This window comes from Molossus molossus, unplaced genomic scaffold, assembly GCF_014108415.1.
Source record: "Molossus molossus isolate mMolMol1 unplaced genomic scaffold, mMolMol1.p scaffold_m16_p_21, whole genome shotgun sequence".
NCBI lineage: Eukaryota > Metazoa > Chordata > Mammalia > Chiroptera > Molossidae > Molossus > Molossus molossus.
Window position 1 is genome coordinate 38,030,789 of NW_023425357.1, and position 18,875 is coordinate 38,049,663.

Here is an 18,875-nt window from a genome sequence, read left to right on the forward strand (position 1 = left end):
AACCAATTTAGACAAATGGACGAATACCTAAAACGTATAAAGAAAAAGAAGAGTTCAGAAATTTGATTAGACAAGGTAATATGAGATGTGACTAAATATAATATAAAATTTGAAAAGTAAATTGCTTGAAGCTAATGTTTATTGAATTTCTGTCAACACCTTTGTCACATGATGCCAATATTTGCTCTTATTTTGCCTCAGAAGAGATTAAGGAGCCACTCATTCCTTGTACAGTTTTAGGAATGACTAATTATAAGCCATATTTATTCTTAAATTTCAATATATCTGATCCTCCCTTCAGAATCTGACAGTGTTATTTCCATAATGCAGAAGAAAAAGGTTGTTGTTCACTAACCAATTTCTATTTTATTAGGAATTCTAAAGAATGAAAATGGGGCTCCGGAAGATGAAGAGAATTTTGAAGAAGCTATTAAAAATGTGAACACAGCACTAAATACAACTCAGGTATTAAAAGAGCTTCTGAGGGATTCTTTTTAAAAAGGTGTTTTCTGAAGTCCTTATGGTGAAATAATTGATTTTAGATTTAAGTTAATGTTTCCTAAATTGTATAGTTGGTTAGAAATTAATATCTATAATACAGATTGACTCTTGTTTTAATAGTATTCTTTTTTTTTTTTTATCCTCACCCGAGGACTTTTTTCCATTTTTGTTCAGGCAGAGCAGGAGCGAGAGAGAGGGGGAAAGAGAGAGAGAGAAACATCAATGTGAGAGAGACACATCAAGTGGTTGCCACCCACATGACCCCAACCAGGGCTGGGGACAAACTGCAACCGAGGTACGTGCCCTTAGCGAGAACCGAACCCGGGTCCCTGTGGACCACAGGCTGACACTCTAATCACTGAGCCAAACCAACCAGGGCTAATAGTATTCTTTATTGTCCTTGTTAAAATGGACATCAGTGCTTTAGAGTATAATAGTGATACAGTGGCTTATATAAATTACCTTTTTTTTTTTTTTTTTTTTTTTATCCTCACCAGAGGATAGTTTTCCACTTTTTGTACAGATAGAGTAGGAGGGAGAGAGAGGAAGGGAGAGAGAGAGAGAAACATCGATGTGAAGGGACACATCGAGTGGCTGCCACCCGCACGACCAACCAGGGCCGGGGACAAACTGCAACCGAAGTACGTGCCCTTAGCGGGAACCGAACCCAGGTCTCTCCGGACCGCAGGCCGACGCTCTAACCGCTGAGCCAAACTGGCCAGGGCTATAAATTACTTATTTGAAGTACATGATTTGTGAATAGTAATAGTTAGGGTGTAGGAATTATATACTAAAAGTGATATTTTGCTGGTACAAAATAGTGTTTCCTGAAAAGTTAAATCTTCCCTTGCATATGCTTTTGACAGTAATTTTTTGGATACAAGGGAAATGTTTTTTTTTTGTTGTTGTTGTTTGCTAATCCTCACCTGAGGATATTTTCCCACTGATTTTTAGATAGAATGGAAGGGCAGGAGAGATAAATATACATGTGAGAGAGACACATTGATTGGTTGCCTCCTGCACGATCCCGACCAAGGCCCGGGGATCGAACCTGCAGCCCAGGTACCATGCCCTTGACTGGGAATCAAACCCGAGACCCTTTGGTCCGAGGGCCAACGCTCTAACTGCTGAGCCAAACCAGCCAGGGCTATAAAGGGATGTTCTTAAATGACATTGATACCTTCAAAATTACTTGGAGGGTAACTCATTTTAGATGCCCTTTTGTTGTTGAAGCCTGTCAAATGAGGTTTTTTGGGAACTTTGGAGTAATACAACTGGTAGTTTAAGTTAGAATTTTCTTACTTAAATCAGCAAAAAATATTGTCTTTAAGTTAGGAAAGCACTTAAGCTGTTATTATAAACTTTTTGGAGACAAAGAAGTAATGTTTCTGAGTGATTAAAAGTGTGTGGCCTGGCTGGTGTGGCTCAGTGGTTGAGTGTCGACCCATGCACCAAGAGGTCGCTGGTTTGATTCCTGGTCAGGGCCCATGCCCAGGTTGTGGGCCAAATCCCCAGTGGGAGGCATGCAGGAGGTGGCCAGTTGATGTGTCTATCTCTCCTTCTCCCTTCCTCTCTCTCTAAAATCAATAAAGAAAAAAAAAGTGTGTGGCCTGGCCAGTGTGGCTTACTGGAGTGAGCATTGTCCCATGGACTGAGCGGTCCCAGTTCAATTCCTGGTCAGGGCACATGACCAGGTTGTGGGTTCAATCCCCAGTAGTGGGTGTGCAGGAGGCAGACGATTGATGTTCCTTTCTCATGTTGATGTTTCTATCTCTCTTTCCCTTTTCTCTCTAAAAAAAAAGTGTGTGCCTTAGCCCTGGCTAGTGTGCCTCAGTGGTTAGGTGGTTGGCCTACTCACCAAATGGTCTCGGGTTTGATTTCTGGTCAAAGGCATGTCCCTGGGTTTCAGGTTCAATCCTTGGGTCTCTGTCGGGGCACATGTGGGAGGTGACCAATGAATATGTCTCTTTCACATTGACATATCTCTTTCTCTCCCTCCCTCCCTCCCTCCCACTCTCTCTAAAAATCAATGGAAAAAATATCCTTGGATGAGGATTAACAACAACAACAACAAAAAAAATGTGCGTTTTGTGAATCAGTTTTGGGGGTGATGAAAATTTTCTGTCTTAATTGGGGTGATGGTTAAAAGTACATACATTGTTATCAAAATGCATTGAATTGTACATTTAAGATTTGTTCATTTCACTGAATGTAAAATTTACACCAATTAAAAAAAAATACACACGCCCTGGCCGGTTTGGCTCAGCGGTTAGAGCATCAGCCTGAGGTCCAGAGAGACCCGGATTCGGTTCCCGCTAAGGGCGCATGCCTCGGTTGCAGTTTGTCCCCGGCCCTGGTTGGTCGTGTGGGTGGCAGCCACTCGATGTGTCCCTTTCACATCGATGTTTCTCTCTCTCTCTCTCTCTCCCTCTCCCTCCCACTCTATCTGAACAATAAAATGGAAAAATGTCCTTGGGTGAGGATAAAGAAAAAAAAACAAAACACACACCAAGGTTTTAATTACTGGGGGACAATGCACTAAGCAAAGAGATAACCAGGTTCTGTGAACAAAATTAGAGCAGAACAAAGAGAGCATGATGGGGAAGAAGGGGTCTGGGATCCAGAGGGGGCCAAGGAGACTCAAAGAGATGTATTTAAGCAGAAGCCTGAGTGAAGTGACATGCAGAGATCTGGTGGAAGAGCTTTTCAGGTTGAGGAAGCACATGTGCAAGGAAAGGCTCAGAAGTGGGATGAAGCTTGGCATTTGTTCAAGGATCAATAAGACTGCCAGGGTGATTGGAGTGAAGTGAACCAGGGGAAATTAGTGGGAGGGATTTGAGTTTGGAGCAGCAGAAAGGGCCAGATCATAATATCCACTCCCAGAGCCAGGGACTGGAGTGACCAGATTTATATCTAAAAAATTATCTGGCTCTTGTGAGAAGAGACTGTACTAGATTGGGAGTGAAAACAGACCAGTTAGGAGGGTACCAGTAAGAACTTTTCAGTGGAATCAAAGCCTATAATTTCTTATTTTTATCCTCACCTGAGGACATTTTTGCATTTATCTTCAGACAGAGCAGGAAGGAGAGAGGGAGGAAGAGAGAGAGAGAGAAACATCGATGTGAGAGAGACACATTGAGTAGTTGCCACCCACACAACCCCAACTGGGGCCAGGGACAAACTGCAACCGAGGTACGGAACCAAACCCGGGACTCTCTGGTCCATGGGCCAGTGCTTTAACTGTTGAGCCATACTGGCCAGGGCAAAGCCTATAATTTCTAAAGTTTTTGCTAATGTATGATGATCTTGCTAGCATTAAAAGTCCTTAATTTAACTATCTAGTTTTTGTCAGATTGGTTGTCTCTTTCAACAGTCACTGATTAGGGTCAAAGGGTTGCGAATTTTTTTTTTATTATTATTTTTTCTTTATTGGTTTTAGAGAGAGAGGAAGGGAGAGAGAAAAACATTGATGAGAGAGAACATGGATTGGCCACCTCCTGCATGCCCTCCACTGGAGATTTGGCCCACAACCTGGGCATGTGCCCTGACCAGGAATCAAACTGGCGACCTCTTGGTGCATGGGTCGATGCTCAACTACTGAGCCACACCTGCCGGGCAGGGTTGCAAATTTTGGACCAGATGGAAAAACATGAAGGACTACAACTTTAGCTTGACATTATGTCTGTAATCTTTGTTATATTTTCAAATGTAAATATATAAAAATATTTAATTCTTTATTCCAACTGTGACGGAAGAGAACAGGTCAGTCTTTAATGCTAACAACAGTGGGCAGGATGGGACTTGCTTTCATTCTCTTTTTCCTCATCAGATTTCCATCTGGTACTGGTTTTAAATAAAAGTGTAAACAAATCAGAAATTTGTATATGATTTTAACTTGAGAGTTCAAAGAACTTGTTCAGAGAAATAGCATTGAAAATAAAGGTGGGCAAATTCTTAGTTTAAGTAAATGTATCCTGTTCCTTTGGTAGATCCCAAGCAGCATTGAAGATATATTTAATGATGATCGCTGCATAAATATCACCAGACAGGTAATAACAACAAAAAGTAAAAATAGTGCCACCTTAAGCTTTGGGTCAAATTCAAATGCCACTTACTATTGATTTCTTTCTTTTTTTTACTCTTTCAGACTTCATCATTTTGGATTTTAGCTCGTGCCCTAAAGGAATTTGTGGCCAAAGAGGGTCAGGGAAATTTACCTGTCCGAGGCACAATTCCTGACATGATTGCTGATTCAAGCAAATATATAAAACTGCAAAATGTGTAAGTCATTGTTTTCAAACTATGTAACAGAAAAATTAATTTCTTTATATTAGAGATGAACATATTTTACTAGTCTATCAGAAATCAAATGAAAGCCTGTTATAATCTAATTGCTTTAAAAATAAGCTAAAGAACTTAGGGGGCAGATTTTTTTTTTTAATCCTTACTCAAGGATATTCCTCCATGGGAAAGAGGGAGGGAGAGACAGACAGACCGACCGACAGACACAGCGACTGGTTGGTTACCTCTTGCATGACCCCGACCAGGGCTGGGACGAACCACAACCGAGGTACTTGCCCCTGACCGGAATTGAACCTTCAACTTATTGGTCCACGGCCCAACACTCTAACTGCTGAGCCAAACCAGCCAGTGCCAGATTTAAAAAAAAAATAAAATTATATTTTAGAATAGTTTTAGGTTCACAGCAAAATTGAGTGGAAAGTACAGAGTTCTCATATACCCTCATTAGGAAGGAGATTTTTTTCCTTACGTATTCATGATAAAAATCTAACATTTGAGTTTTTAACTGTGCTATGAGCTATTCTATGTATTAAATAATTTAATAGTCACAACAACTCAATGAGAGAGATAATGTTATTGTCCCAGTTTTATAGATGAGGAAACTGAGGCCTAGAAAAGGTCATTTATTCAGTGTCAGACTGCTGGTAAATAGCAGAACCAGGATTTGAACCCATGAAACCTGTCTTCATAGTCTTAACTAGGGCCCTATACTGTGTTTAATTTGTACCTTAAAACTTTGATGTCTTCAGTTTGGATGAATTTTTTATTAGTAATGCTTCATAATTTTAAGATTTTATAACCATAGATCGATACCTGCTATCCAGGTATTACTAGCTTGAACCCAGATAGACTATCATAGGTTGGTTCTCAATGGATACTATCCTTATGTAGTTTGGGCATGGTGCTGATGAATCCAGGGCCACTTGTTTGGTATCCTCAAGGGCCAAAAAATGTCACACAGAGATCTCTGTTCCCTAAACAGAATGCACTCTCCATCTCAGTTACTGTTCAACAAATCTTTGTTGTCCTAGCCTAAAAGTTCAACTACTTAAAACTTGGGTTAAGTCAGTTGAGAATAAAAAGAAGTATGACTTCACATTGGAGATAGTTAACACTGATCATCTTCAGAGGGGGAAAATGTAAGTAGACTTAAAAGTTTTACATGAATTACCTGGCTGGTGTGGCTCACTGTTTGGGCGTCAGCCTGTGCACCAAGAGGTTGCCAGTTTGATTCCCGGTCAGGACACACGCCCAGGGGGGTGCATGCAGGAGGTGGCCAATCGATGTTCTCATGGATGTTTCTATCTCTCTCTTTAAAATTAATAAAGAAAAATTATTTTTAAATAATTTTTTACATGGCCCTGGCCAGTTTGGCTTAGCAATTAGAGCGTCGGCCTGCGGTCCAGAGAGACCCGGGATGGGTTTCTGCTATGGGCATGTACCTCAGTTGCAGTTTGTCCCCGGCCCTGGTTGGGTCATGTGGGTGGCAACCACTCGATGTTTCACGCCGATGTTTCTCTTTCTCTCCCTCCCACTCAATCTGAACAAAAAATGGAAAAATGTCCTCGGGTGAGGATAAAAAAAAAAAAGTTTTACATGAATTTGTAGAAGGACAGTTTTGAAGTATTTAACACTTCCTTGGACTTAACTTCAAGGCGAAAAATCATGTTCTTTAGTAACATGTTTGTCAGGTCCTCTGTCAGAGAAGTGTAGATCAGGGATCATGGAGGGCAGTTTTTTTTTTAAGTTGGGTGCTGTTAATTACAGAGGGAACCTAGGTATTAGTGGATTCCAAGACTCTATCACCAACACTGGGAAGATCCCTAACCACTAACAGGTGCGGCTGGTAGTATTTCCGTGGCATTTTCACATTTTGTATGTTCCAGACCAGTACTTTTTTTTTTTTTTTTTTTTTTTTATCCTCACCCGAGGACATTTTTCCATTTTTTGTTAAGGTAGAGTGGGAGGGGGAGAGAGGAACAGAGAGAGAGAGAGACATCGATGTGAAAGGAACACATTGAGTGGCTGCCACCCGCACAACCGACCAGGGCCGGGGACAAACTGCAACCGAGGTACGCGCCCTTAGTGGGAACCAAACCCGGGTCTCTCCAGACCGCAGGCCGACGCTCTAACCGCTGAGCCAAACCGGCCAGGGCCAGACCAGTACTTTTTTATGAAAAATAAAACAACTTTTTGTTTGCTTCCTGGTGATATTTACAATTTGCTGATTTAAAAATTTGTTAATAGTAGCTTTTTTTTCCTTCCAGTTACCGTGAAAAAGCAAAAAAAGATGCTGCTGCTGTGGGTAATCATGTTGCCAAATTGCTACAGTCCATAGGCCAGGTAAGCTGCTGGGCACATTTTGATGGACAGCACAGCTCCATATAAGCCTGATCCAACTCCAGCCAGAAAAGGTTTAGAGATGGAGGACATGGCACTGGCTCTCTTCTTCTTTAGAGGGATCTCTCACTTGCCTGCCTCATGAGAAAGACTGTTTTAAGGAAACAAGGTGTTTTTCCAGTGTTCTCCCAGCACTTGGAGAAAGCCTTCACATCCTACAATGATCATCTTTGTGCTGTACCCTCTACTAATCTTCTCTTTTATACCGGAGCAAAATCTGCATTTATCTCTTTACAGGCACCAGAGTCCATTTCAGAGAAAGAATTAAAGTTACTCTGTAAGTCCCCTTGAATTAATTTCCTTATTTTACTTCATAAAAATGTGCCGCAGGGAATGTTCTTAGGACTTTTAAATGGTTTAAATGAAAAATTTTCCATGGTTTCATGGTATAAATATAATTATTGGTAAGTTTTTTTTATTCTTACAATGTAATAAATGTATTTTTGTTGTTGATTCTCACCCGAATATTTTTTCAATTTATTTTTCTAGAGAGAGTGGAAGGGAGGGTGGGGAGGGGGAGAGAGAGAGACAGACAGACACACACACACACACACACACACATGCATACATCCATCTGTTGCCTCCCACATCGCCCCAACCGGGGGTAGAGATCGAACCTGTGACCCTTCAGTGCTCTGGCTGACGCTCTAACAAGTGAGTCACACTGGCCAGAGGTGGAGCAATATCTATCCTATGGCAATACTAAAAAGATGTGAAGGTCAATTATTTGAAAATTGTCATTAATACAGAATTATTTTTAGCTTAATTTTAAGTAATTTGGGAAAGTTTTATCTGAAGGCTTTGGTTTTGAAGTCCTGGGTCACATGTACATTGACAGTATTGGTTTAACTACTCATTTTGATCTGTGTTGAATGACTGTAATGGAATTAAGAATTTTACCATCTAGTTTCAGAGTGGCTAGGCTCCAGGCATCTTTTTGAAAACTCCTCATAGATCTGAAGTATTTTTTAAATTTAAGACTCAGTTTAAGAATAATACAACCTGTTTTACATGCTGTCTGAAGATTAAGTCTATATTTTACATGCTCCTCAGCCTTAGAATATATTTATCCAAGTTCTCCATTTCATGAATCTTTCATAGTGTTGGTTTAGGCTTAGTTTTAATGTTTTGCTCCATTTTGAATCTTGCACCTTGTTTCTGCATGTAGTGTTCTACAGGTCATAAGATACCAGATTAAAAGCTGAATGTTGGGTATTTGAAGATTTGTTCTGTTTCCTCTACTTTGGGATATGTTTAAAAAAATTTTTTATTTTTTTGTTAATCTTCACCCAAGGATATTTTAATCAAACCCGGGATCCTTCAGTGAGCAGGCTAATGCTCTAACCATGGAGCAAAACTGGCCAAGGAAGTTTTTTTTTTTTTTTTTTTTTTTTTTAACATTACATATACCAAGAGTATAATATATGTAACACTTTTGTTTAAGACTACTTATCCATAATAATGATAAAAACTACTGTTCATTGAGCCCTATCAGGCATTGTGCTAGGTGCTTTTGATCCACAGATAGCTTTCAAAGGTAAAGGTGTTATCCCCATTCTGAGGCTCAGAGAGGAGCCATCACTAACTTATTCAGTGCTGAACTGGTTGTAGTGCCAACGACATGAATTTAGGATGACTTATGTTGTAGTACCTTCTGTGATAACCATTAGAGCTGAATAGAAAACATTCCTTTTACATTACCGTATCTGTAAAGATTATAAACACAGTTTCCTGTTCTTTTTTTTTTTTTTTTAATCCTCACCTGAGGATATTTTTCTTCTGATAGAGTTGGAGGAGCAGAGAGAGCAAGAGAAACATTGATGTGAAAGAGACATATTGATTGGTTGTCTCCTGCATGACTTTGACCAGGGCCAGGAACCAACTGCAACTGAGGTATGTGTCCTTGACCGGAATTGAACCTTCGACTCATTAGTCACTCTAACCGCTGAGCCAAACCAGCCAGGGCACAATTTCCTGTTCTTTTTAAAAAATTTTTTTTATCCTCATCCGAGGACATTTTTGCATTTATCTTCAGATAGAGCAGGAGGGAGAGAGGGAGGAAGAGAGAGAAAGAGAAACATTGATGTGAGAGGGACACATCGACTGATTGCCACCCACACAACCCCAACTGGGGCCGGGGACAAACCACAACCAAGGTACATGCCCTTAGTGGGAACCGAGTCCAGGCCTCTCTGGACTGCAGGCTGACGCTCTAACCCCTGACCCAAACCGGCCAGGGCTTTTTTTTTTTTTTTCTTTATTGATTTTTAGAGAGAGAGGAAGGGAGAGGGAGGGAGAGAAACATCGATGAGAGAGAGTATCAGTTGGCTCTCTCCTGCATGACCTCCACTGAGAATTGGGCCCACAACCTGGGCATGTGCTCTGACTGGGAATTGAACCAGCAACCTCTTGGTGCATGGACTGATGCTCAACCACTGAGCCACACTGGCTGGGCAATTGCCTGTTCATAAAGTGATGCGTGATTTGGAATAGTCACGTGTTTCAACCATGAATATTGTCTTTCCTGTGTTCAGGCAGCAATTCTGCATTTCTTCGAGTGGTAAGATGTCGATCCTTAGCTGAAGAATATGGCTTGGATACAATTAACAGGGATGAAATTAGTAAGTATAATAATCTTTTGATGCTAGGTTATTAATTTTAATTTTATTTATTTTTCATCCTTTTATTTTTAATTGAATTTATTGTGGTGACACTGATTAACAAAATTATATAGGTTTCAGGTTCACAATTCTATAGCACATTATCTGTACACTGTATTGTGTGTTTACCACTCCAAGTCAAGTCTCTGTCCATCACCGTTTATCCCCCTATACCCTCTTCCAACTCCTCCCTACCCCACTCTGGCAGTTGCCACACTGTTGTCCCTATCCATGACTTCTTTTTTTGCTCAATTTCCCCCCCTCCCCAAACCCTCATCCCCCATAGTTGTCAGCCTGTTGTCTATGAGTCTGTCTGTATTTTGCTTGTTAGTTCATTTTATTCATTATATTTCACATATGAGTGAAATCATATGGTACTTGTCTTTCTCTGACTGGCTTCTTTCACTTAGCATAATGTTCTTCAGGTCCATCCATGCTGTTGCAAAAGGTAGTTTCCTTTTTTTATAACCAAGTAGTATTTCATTGTATAAATGTACCACAGCTTTAATATAAAGAGATTAATATTTTGTGTATAATAGTATTGAGTATATGGTGATAATATAAAGAATAATAGAAATATTTACACTCTAAATTTTATTCTATAAACCTATCCAAGTAGTCATAATTTCAAAATGTAAAACTTAATACATACGTAAAATCATGTTTAGGTAGGTTACTGAGTAAATTGTGTGATAAATAGAAGAGCTAAGGTCAGCATGTTACTACTTTAGTAGAGATTATGGTGATTATAGTTAATAGTCCATAAGACAACTGGGTTTTATCTTATTTATCATTTTCTATGTTATTGTCACAAAATACTTAAATTTTATGTTAAAATTTTGTTGTGTCCTGAAAATATTAAAATTTTGTGACAAAATTGTGTTGTGTCCTGAAACTTGTAAATTCTGTCCATTGTTTTTATGTCATAAATTACCTAAATTTTATGGAGTTTTTTCCCTTTCAGTTTCCAGCATGGACAGTCCAGATAATGAGATAGTATTATACTTAATGTTACGGGCTGTGGATAGATTTCATAAGCAACATGGTAGATATCCAGGTAAGAATAGCAATTGAATTATCAAATAGAATAAAATTTTGGATAGACCCTTGAATTAAATCTTAAAGTATTCTTGAGTGTTTACAATTATTGGTCTTTGATTTTTATATTTTAAACAGTTTACACTTAGTTCGTCTCAGTGAGGAACTACCATTTATTTTTTAAGTGTAACTATTTGCAAATAGTGTCTGATTCTAAACTATTACAGGGGAATGTTGGTTGAATGCATATAGAAGAAAACATATTTTCTTTCAGTTTCCACAGTTTATTTCTAAGATTCACACTGAGTTTTGTGGAAATGGAAAGTCATAAGAAGTGTGGCAGTGACTTCTGAACTCAGAATTCTGAAGATGTAGAGATTTCTTTGTCTGGTATCTAATTTTTTTATCTGTAAATATAGTGATTGGATAATTGACATAATCACAAAGATTTTTAGTTGCCCAGAAAATTTTTATTAAAATAAGTTTAATTATGCAAGATTATTGCATAGCAGTATATTCTAGGTATATCATAAAACCTGTTGCCCCCGCCCTGGCCGGTTTGGCTCAGCGGTTGGAGCGTCGGCCTGCGGTCCAGAGAGACCCGGGTTTGGTTCCCGCTAAGGGCATGTACCTCGGTTGCAGTTTGTCCCCGGCCCTGGTTGGTCGTGTGGGTGGCAGCCACTCGATGTGTCCCTTTCACGTCGATTTTTCTCTCTCTCTCTCTCTTCCTCTCTCTCCCTCCCACTCTATCTGAACAAAAAATGGAAAAATGTCCTTGGGTGAGGATTAAAAAAACAAACAAAAAAACCTGTTGCCCCAACTGATGTCATATGCCCACTGAGTTATAGTTTTAATGAGCTAGTTTACCAGAAGAAAGAAAATAAACACTAAATATGCATTGCTTTATTTGTATTATTTGATTAGAGTGTATTTTTGATTGTTGCATAACAAACCATCTCAAAACTTAGTAGTTTAAAACAGTAAAGTATTATTATTTTTTAATCCTCACCTGAGGACACTTTTTGTATTCATAGAGCGAGAGGGAGAGAGGGAGGAAGAGAGAGAGAGAAACAGCGATGTGAGAGAGACACATCTACTGGCTGCCACCCACACAACCTCAACCAGGGCCAGGGACAAACTGCAACTGAGGTACCTGCCCTTAGTGGGATCTGAATTCAGATCTCTCTGGACCCGTGGGCTTATGCTCTAACCACTTAGCAAACCAGCCAGGATTTAAACAGTAAATTATTATCTGATAATTTTGTGATTTGGCTGGGGTCAGTTAGGCAGATCACACTGAGGAGAGGGGATTTTTTATGATGCTCTGGATTTGAGTTATTTTGAACGCTTGACTGAATTAGACAACAGAGAAATCATTTTCACGCAGCTGTCTGGCACTTTAGTGAGGATTACTGGAACTGTTGTGGGTTTGTCAGGCATATGTTACCACATAGCTAGCTAGGGATTCCTTTTAGCATGGCAGTCCTAGGGTAGACTTCTTATATGGTTTCTGGCTTCCTCAGAATTAAAATTCCAAAAGTCCCAGGTGGAAGGTACAAGGCTTTTTATGGCTTTGTCTTAGAAGTCACACAGCATCACATATGTTGTATTTTATTGACTTCACAGGGCTAGTTTAGATTAAGAGTAGAAGGGGACTACATGAGGGCATAAAGGGGTGTACATTGAGGAGCCATCTTGGGAGAGTAGCTACCACATAGAGCATAGGCTTTGAACCTAGATTCATATCAAAGTTCTGTCACTTATGGTCTCTTGACCTTGGGTGAGTCACTATTTCCCTCTAAGTCTCAAATCTTTTATTTATGGAATGGCAATAATATTATCTCCTCTGTTAGACTGTTAGGATTAAATATGTGGTGTATGAAAATCACTTTACACATTGCCTAACACCTTGTAAGTACTCAATAAAGGGTAGGTATTACTATTGTGAGGAAGAGTAGTGTGATCGTTTTTAAACCAGAGTGGTTAAAAAATATTTATTTATTTTTTAATCCTCACCTGAGGATATTCTTTCATTAATTTTTAGATAGAGTGGGAGAGAGTGAGGGAGAAAGAGAGAACGAGAGAAACATTGATGTGAGAGAGACACACTGATTGGTGCCTCCTGCACAACCCCAACCAGGGCTGGGAATTGAATCGCAACCAAGGTACATGTCCTTGACAGGAATCGAACCTGCGACTCTTTGGTCTGCGTGCCAACACTCTAACTGCTGAACCAAACCGGCCAGGGTTGACTTTTTTTTTTTATCCTCACTCGAGGACATTTTTCCACTTTTTGTACAGATAGAGTGGGAGGGAGAGAGAGAATGAGAGAAACATCGATGTGAAAGGGACACATTGAATGGATGCCACTCGCATGACCGACCAGGGCCGGGGACAAACTGCAACCGAGGTACATGCCCTTAGCGGGAACCGAACCCGGGTCTCTCCGGACTGCAGGCCGACGCTCTAACTGCTGAGCCAAACCGGCCAGGGCTGGTTGACTTTTTTTAATAAAAACTGAATGTAATGCCTTCCAGTAATAATAATAATAACATCATTTGAGACATTACAGTTTAGTCATTAACAACTGCCAGAGCTTGTATACCAGTTTTGCTATTTATGAGCTAAGTAACAGGCAAATAACTTAATCTGTGCCTCAAATTTTTTTTTAAGGAACTTTATATATTTATTTTTAAATATTTTTTTCTTTTATTGATTTTAGAGAGGAAGGGGGAGAGAGAGAGAGAGAAACATTGATGAGAGAGAACATTGGTTGGCCGCCTCCTGTATACCTCCTACTGGGGATTGGGCCCACAACCTGGGCCTGTGCCTGACCAGAAATCGAACCAGCGACCTCTTGGTGCATGGGTCGACACTCAACCAGTGAGTCACACTGGCTGGGCTGTGCCTCAATTTTTTCATCTGTAAAATAAGGCAGTTGTGAGGATTACATAAATACATGAATATATATGGTGTTTAGAACAGTAACCAGCATCTGTTAATGCTCAGTGTTACCTGTTGTAGCTTTATGTCCTCAGTGTCATTTAATCTGGAAATGGATAATAAATACCATAATTTTTTCAAGGGTATAAATAGGACATCACTTTATTGATTCAGTTCTTCTATCAAAGAAGTATTGAGCACCACTGTGTGCCAGACACTCTTCCAGATACTGGATATGGAGCAGTGAAAAAGCAGGCTTATCAAATTCGAATTTTAATAGCTTTTTTATGGTTTCTTTGATTGTTACAGGTTCATGATATTTGGTCTCATACTTCCTGATATTTTTGTTCTTCATTTTCACACCTTGCTGTTTTGACTAGAACATCTAAAACCGGATTAAATAAAGGAAGTAGCCATTCATTTTGAATCACATATTTATTTTAATGAAAATTAATTTTCATGTATATTTTAAGGGTTATCTAACTATCAAGTTGAAGAAGATATAGGAAAGTTGAAGTCTTGTCTCACTGGCTTCCTTCAGGAATATGGACTATCTGTAATGGTGAAAGATGATTATGTCCATGAATTGTGAGTATTTTTTAAGCCATATTAAGAGTTAATACCTATACCTGTGAAAAGCTACTTAAAGTTCATGTCTCCATTCTTTCCTGTAGTTGCCGATATGGAGCTGCTGAGCCACACACCATTGCTGCATTCTTAGGGGGTGAGTTCCAAAGATGAAAGACTGGCTTCTATTCTTATTTAGTACAGTTATGAAGTTTTGTTTTCTTAGCTATTTTAACAAGGGAGGTCAGTGAAACAAGATGTTAAATATTAAGTGGTGCAATGTCATTATATTCCTTCACTTCATTCAGGTCTTTATTTTCTGTTTTTAATTTTTTTTTTTTTTTAGAGGGAGAGGAGGGAAGAGGGAGAGAGATATAGAAACATCAATGAGAGAAAACATCAATTGGCTGCCTCCTACATGCCCCCCACTGGGGATCGGGCCCACAACCTGGGCATGTGCCCTGACCAGGAATCAAACTGGTGACCTCTTGATGCATGTGTCTACGCTCAACCACTGAGTCACACCGGCCGGGCAATTCAGGTCTTTGTTTAAATGTTATCTTCCCTGTGAAGTCATCCCTCACTCCCTGATTTAAAACAGGCCCTACTCTTGTACTCATATCCTTCATTGCTGTTTCTCTTTAGCACTTAGTCATTTGACACGCTATACATCTTACTTATTTGTAAATGATCTCCCTCACTACTAAAAAGTAAGGTCTGTGAGGGTACTGATTTTTGTCTTTTGTCCCCTTCCTAATCCCTAGTACCTAGAACAGCATCTGGTACATAGTTGAGACTAACATTGTATTAATCAATGAATCTTTATGAAAGCTTCATAATTATAAAAGCTTCAGATTATAAAAGATGAATTTTTTTCTTAGTAATTTTTTTTTCTTCTATTTTGTTTTGAGTAGCTACAGCAGTCTGGTAGGATTTAATAGAGATTTTTTTCCAAAATACGAATGTATTTAGAAAAAAATACACTTTTATTCCCTTTTTATTATAAAAGTAAAGCAGGTGGTAAGAGATCTTTCTTATAGCTGCATAGTATTCTATTGTGTAGGTGTACCATATCTTTTTAATCCATTCATCTACTGATGGACACCTGTGCTGTTTCCAGCTCTTAGCTATTTGTAAACAGCGCTGCTATGAACATAGGGGTACATATATTCTTTCTGATTGGTATTTCAGGCTTCTTGAGTAGGGAACAGACTGACAAACCTCAGAGGACAGGAGGGTAGGGGATGGGAAGAGATAAACCAAAGAACTTAAATGCATATATGTATAATCAATGTACACAGACAATAGTGCAGTGAAGGTGGGGGTGGTAGGGAGGAGGGTGTCAATGGGGGGAAAAGGAGGGACATCTGTAATACTTTCAACAATAAATAAAAATAATAAATAAAAATATTCTGTCTTAAAACAAAACAAAAAAAGTAGAAAGGTGCCCTTTGAGAATCATTTCTGCCTATATGTATCCTTTAAAATGCAGTCAGCCATACTATATTGACATTTTTAACTTAATATATGTTGCTAATGTTTCTAAACCACCATTATTAAAAGTACTTCATTCTTGCTCTGGCCAGTTTGGTTCAGCGGTTAGAGCATCTGCCTGCGGTCCTGAGAGACCCAGGTTCGGTTCCCGCTAAGGGCACGTACCTTGGTTGCAGTTTGTCCCCTGCCCTGGTTGGGTCGTGCTAGTGGCAGCTACTCATTGTGTCCCTTTCACGTCGATGTTTCTCTCTCTCTCCCCCTCCCACTCTATCTGAACAAAATATCAAAAAAAAAAAAAAGAAGTCCTTGGGTGAGGATAAAAAAAAAAAGTACTTCATTCTTTAAAACTGGCATATGAATGTATACAACAAAACTTTTCTTTTGAGAACATAGTTATAAAAAATGTTGTAGTCCTTTATTTTGATATGACTCAGTGAATCATGTCTGTTTGGATTACTTTTAAACACCTTTGCTTTTGGAAAAAGGGAAGGTTTTCTTTACAAAATTGAATATTTTTATACAATTCTTGAAATACCTTTTTCAAAGATTTACTTTTTTCCTTTTCCCTTGCAGGAGCTGCTGCTCAAGAGGTTATCAAAATAATCACCAAACAATTTGTAATTTTTAATAATACTTACATTTATAGTGGCATGTCACAAACTTCAGCAACTTTTCAGTTGTAGAATAAGTACCCTATGTAGTGTGTTAATGATTGAAACTATAGTTGCCTTTAGGTTGTGCTGTAATCTGTAAAATTCTGCTAAAGGAGAACTATTAAATTGTTTGCTTAATAAACATTTTTCTCATTTGTAATAATGTAATCTTGTTTGTGGGGGTTGGGGATGGTGTGTGAAGGAAGCAGTAAATTTCCCAGAGAATAAAAGCTATCCGTTTCTAATTGAGTTTGTTATTTTTGGCTTGCTGTTTCAAAGTTACTTATAGAAATCATGTTTTATTAGAAATAGTTTTAAATATTTTTTCTTACAGTCTTGAATTTAATCCATGTGCAGATTTTAGCTATGGACATCTTGGGAGTATCACTGTTTGTTAAAACTAATAGAATCTTATTTTACATGTTTTTAAATTTAATGTTTTCCATCACCATTTATCACTCTATGCCCTCTTCCACCTCCACCCATCCCCCTCCACCCCGCAATCACCACAGTGTTGTCCATGTACAGTCTCCCTCGTCTATCCTTGTTAATCTGTTCCAGATTTTAGTGGTTGCATGTGGCATTGAAGGATTGCTGGATGTAAGGAATCGGGGGCGCCGCCGAATAAAACAGAGAAGAGACTGGAGACCCAATCAGCCGAATAAACAGGGATCAGGCTTTATTGGGTACACTCCGGGCGGGTTCACAGACTCCGGGGGTCGAGTCCTAGAAGCCGCGCTCAATGTAGGGGCTCGTGTCTTTTATATCTGCCTGTTGTATCTGGAATTTGTCCCTTAGGGTTTGGCCCTGTGGGGGCCATGCATGGAGCCTCTGGAATGTGAATAGATAAGAGCAAGATGGGAGTTAATCTATAGGCTCGAGGCAGGCCGTTCAGGGTGGGAGACAAGGCTGAGCAAGGAGACAATGGTGGAGCACTTTGCCTGGCGCCAGTCCCCAGGCTATCGGACACTGGAGTGCTCAAATACATAGGCCTATAGTCCATACGTACAGTAATTTTAATTATAATTGTAATACAGGGGTATATCATTAACTCAGACAACCAAGCATGTGCTGTATCAGTTTCACTGTCTTGATCAACTTCTTAATGAATATATTTTAAAAAACCGCAATAGAGTGAAGCCCTGAAAGTAGAAGCACGAAATGGTGAGGGATGGACTTTTGTTTGTTCATTCCCTCCATCCCCCACCCCCAGCTGTCTGCTTGTTCTCTGTGAGTCTGTCTCTATTTTGCTTGGTAGCTCAGTCTGTTCGTTAAATTCCACATACCAGTGAAATCATAAGGTATTTATCTTTCTCAAAAAATTTGGAACACTTCATGAATTTGCAGGTTATTCTTTCCCAGGGGCCATGCTAATCTCTGTATTGTTGCAACTTGAATATATGTGCTGCAGAAGGGAGCACAAAACTAATATAATTTTAAAAGCAAATATTTCAGATGTATTAGTTTTATCAGAAAATGACAGGATGCATGGGAAGGGAAGGTTGGGAGAGAGGAATGTGGGCCCTACTTCCTCCACCAGCCTGCACACTTGTGTGAGGCCAAGGCCCCAGAGCCCACCTCTTCCATCTCGGAGCCCTCCCAGCTACCTTCATGGGGTGAAGGCCCCTCTGAGCAGAGGAAGCCCTTACCAGGGCAGGGAGATTGGAGGATTTACCCTTCAAGTCGTGCCTTTTCCACCGCTTGAAGACGCCAATCTAGTGTTTACTAATCCCTGCCCATTAGACTCCGCGTTGGGGCGGGGCTGCCGGAAGTTCCACCCCTCGGAAGTGCTTTTTCACCCTCTTGGTGGGAAATGGGCTGCTGAGTGCGGTAGGCTGGCGCTAAGGAATGAAGGGCGGGAGCTCCGAGCGCGGCCACGTGAGGGTAAAAGCCGTGGCTCCCTGCGTGTTCGTGTTGGGGTCCTCCCTCAGCCCTGCCCCGGAGCCGGTCCGTTGCCTCCTGTGGAAGACCGGCCACGGCCGGCAGGCTCAGGTGGCCCTCACAGGGGCAAGGATGTAGAACGCGCCACTGTTCCCTTCTTAACCGGCCCACGTGAGGGGATGGGTTGAGCGTGCGGGCAGGGACCCCTCTGAGGAGGCAACAGATCCCGGCTGCGGTTCCCACAGCAGCTGGTGAGATAAATCATTGGCTCCTACCACTTAGGCATTTAGAGCCTGGCAGTTTTTGACCCGCTTGTACTTCAGAAACTGCGCCACCTCCCCTGGTGATTCTGATGTAGGGAAGGGTGGGAACCACTGGTGAGGTTGTTCCCCGGACGGTGGGCGGACTGCGTGTGCCGCAGCACCTGATGCCGCCG

The 18,875-nt window shown here is 40.3% G+C and overlaps 2 protein-coding genes and 1 non-coding gene across 5 annotated transcripts in view; 2 read left to right on the top strand and 1 right to left on the bottom strand.

Annotated features, from left to right (window-relative positions):
* Nucleotides 1–16,721, top strand: part of NAE1 (NEDD8 activating enzyme E1 subunit 1) — a 33,487-nt gene extending 16,766 nt beyond the window's left edge. Inside the window, exons 10-20 of one of the 3 annotated variants that reach the window (XM_036274417.1) lie at nt 12–75; nt 374–465; nt 4,491–4,550; nt 4,649–4,782; nt 7,071–7,146; nt 7,441–7,480; nt 9,738–9,824; nt 10,828–10,920; nt 14,318–14,432; nt 14,519–14,568; nt 16,479–16,721. In XM_036274417.1, the coding sequence (XP_036130310.1) occupies nt 12–75; nt 374–465; nt 4,491–4,550; nt 4,649–4,782; nt 7,071–7,146; nt 7,441–7,480; nt 9,738–9,824; nt 10,828–10,920; nt 14,318–14,432; nt 14,519–14,568; nt 16,479–16,588 (921 nt within the window). In that variant the 3' untranslated portion in view covers nt 16,589–16,721. Of the gene's footprint in view, nt 1–11; nt 76–373; nt 466–4,490; nt 4,551–4,648; nt 4,783–7,070; nt 7,147–7,440; nt 7,481–9,737; nt 9,825–10,827; nt 10,921–11,175; nt 11,286–14,317; nt 14,433–14,518; nt 14,569–16,478 lie in introns of those variants that run through there. The other 2 variants (XM_036274419.1, XM_036274418.1) reach the window with 2 other exon arrangements.
* Nucleotides 14,388–18,875, top strand: part of TERB1 (telomere repeat binding bouquet formation protein 1) — a 63,536-nt gene continuing 59,048 nt past the window's right edge. Inside the window, exons 1-2 of the mRNA XM_036274415.1 lie at nt 14,388–14,432; nt 14,519–14,568. The gene's annotated coding sequence lies outside the window, so the exon portion shown is untranslated. The remainder of the gene's footprint in view (nt 14,433–14,518; nt 14,569–18,875) is intronic.
* LOC118639635 lies at nt 17,876–17,979 on the bottom strand. The gene has a single exon (XR_004961215.1). It is a non-coding gene; the product is annotated as a U6 spliceosomal RNA (small nuclear RNA).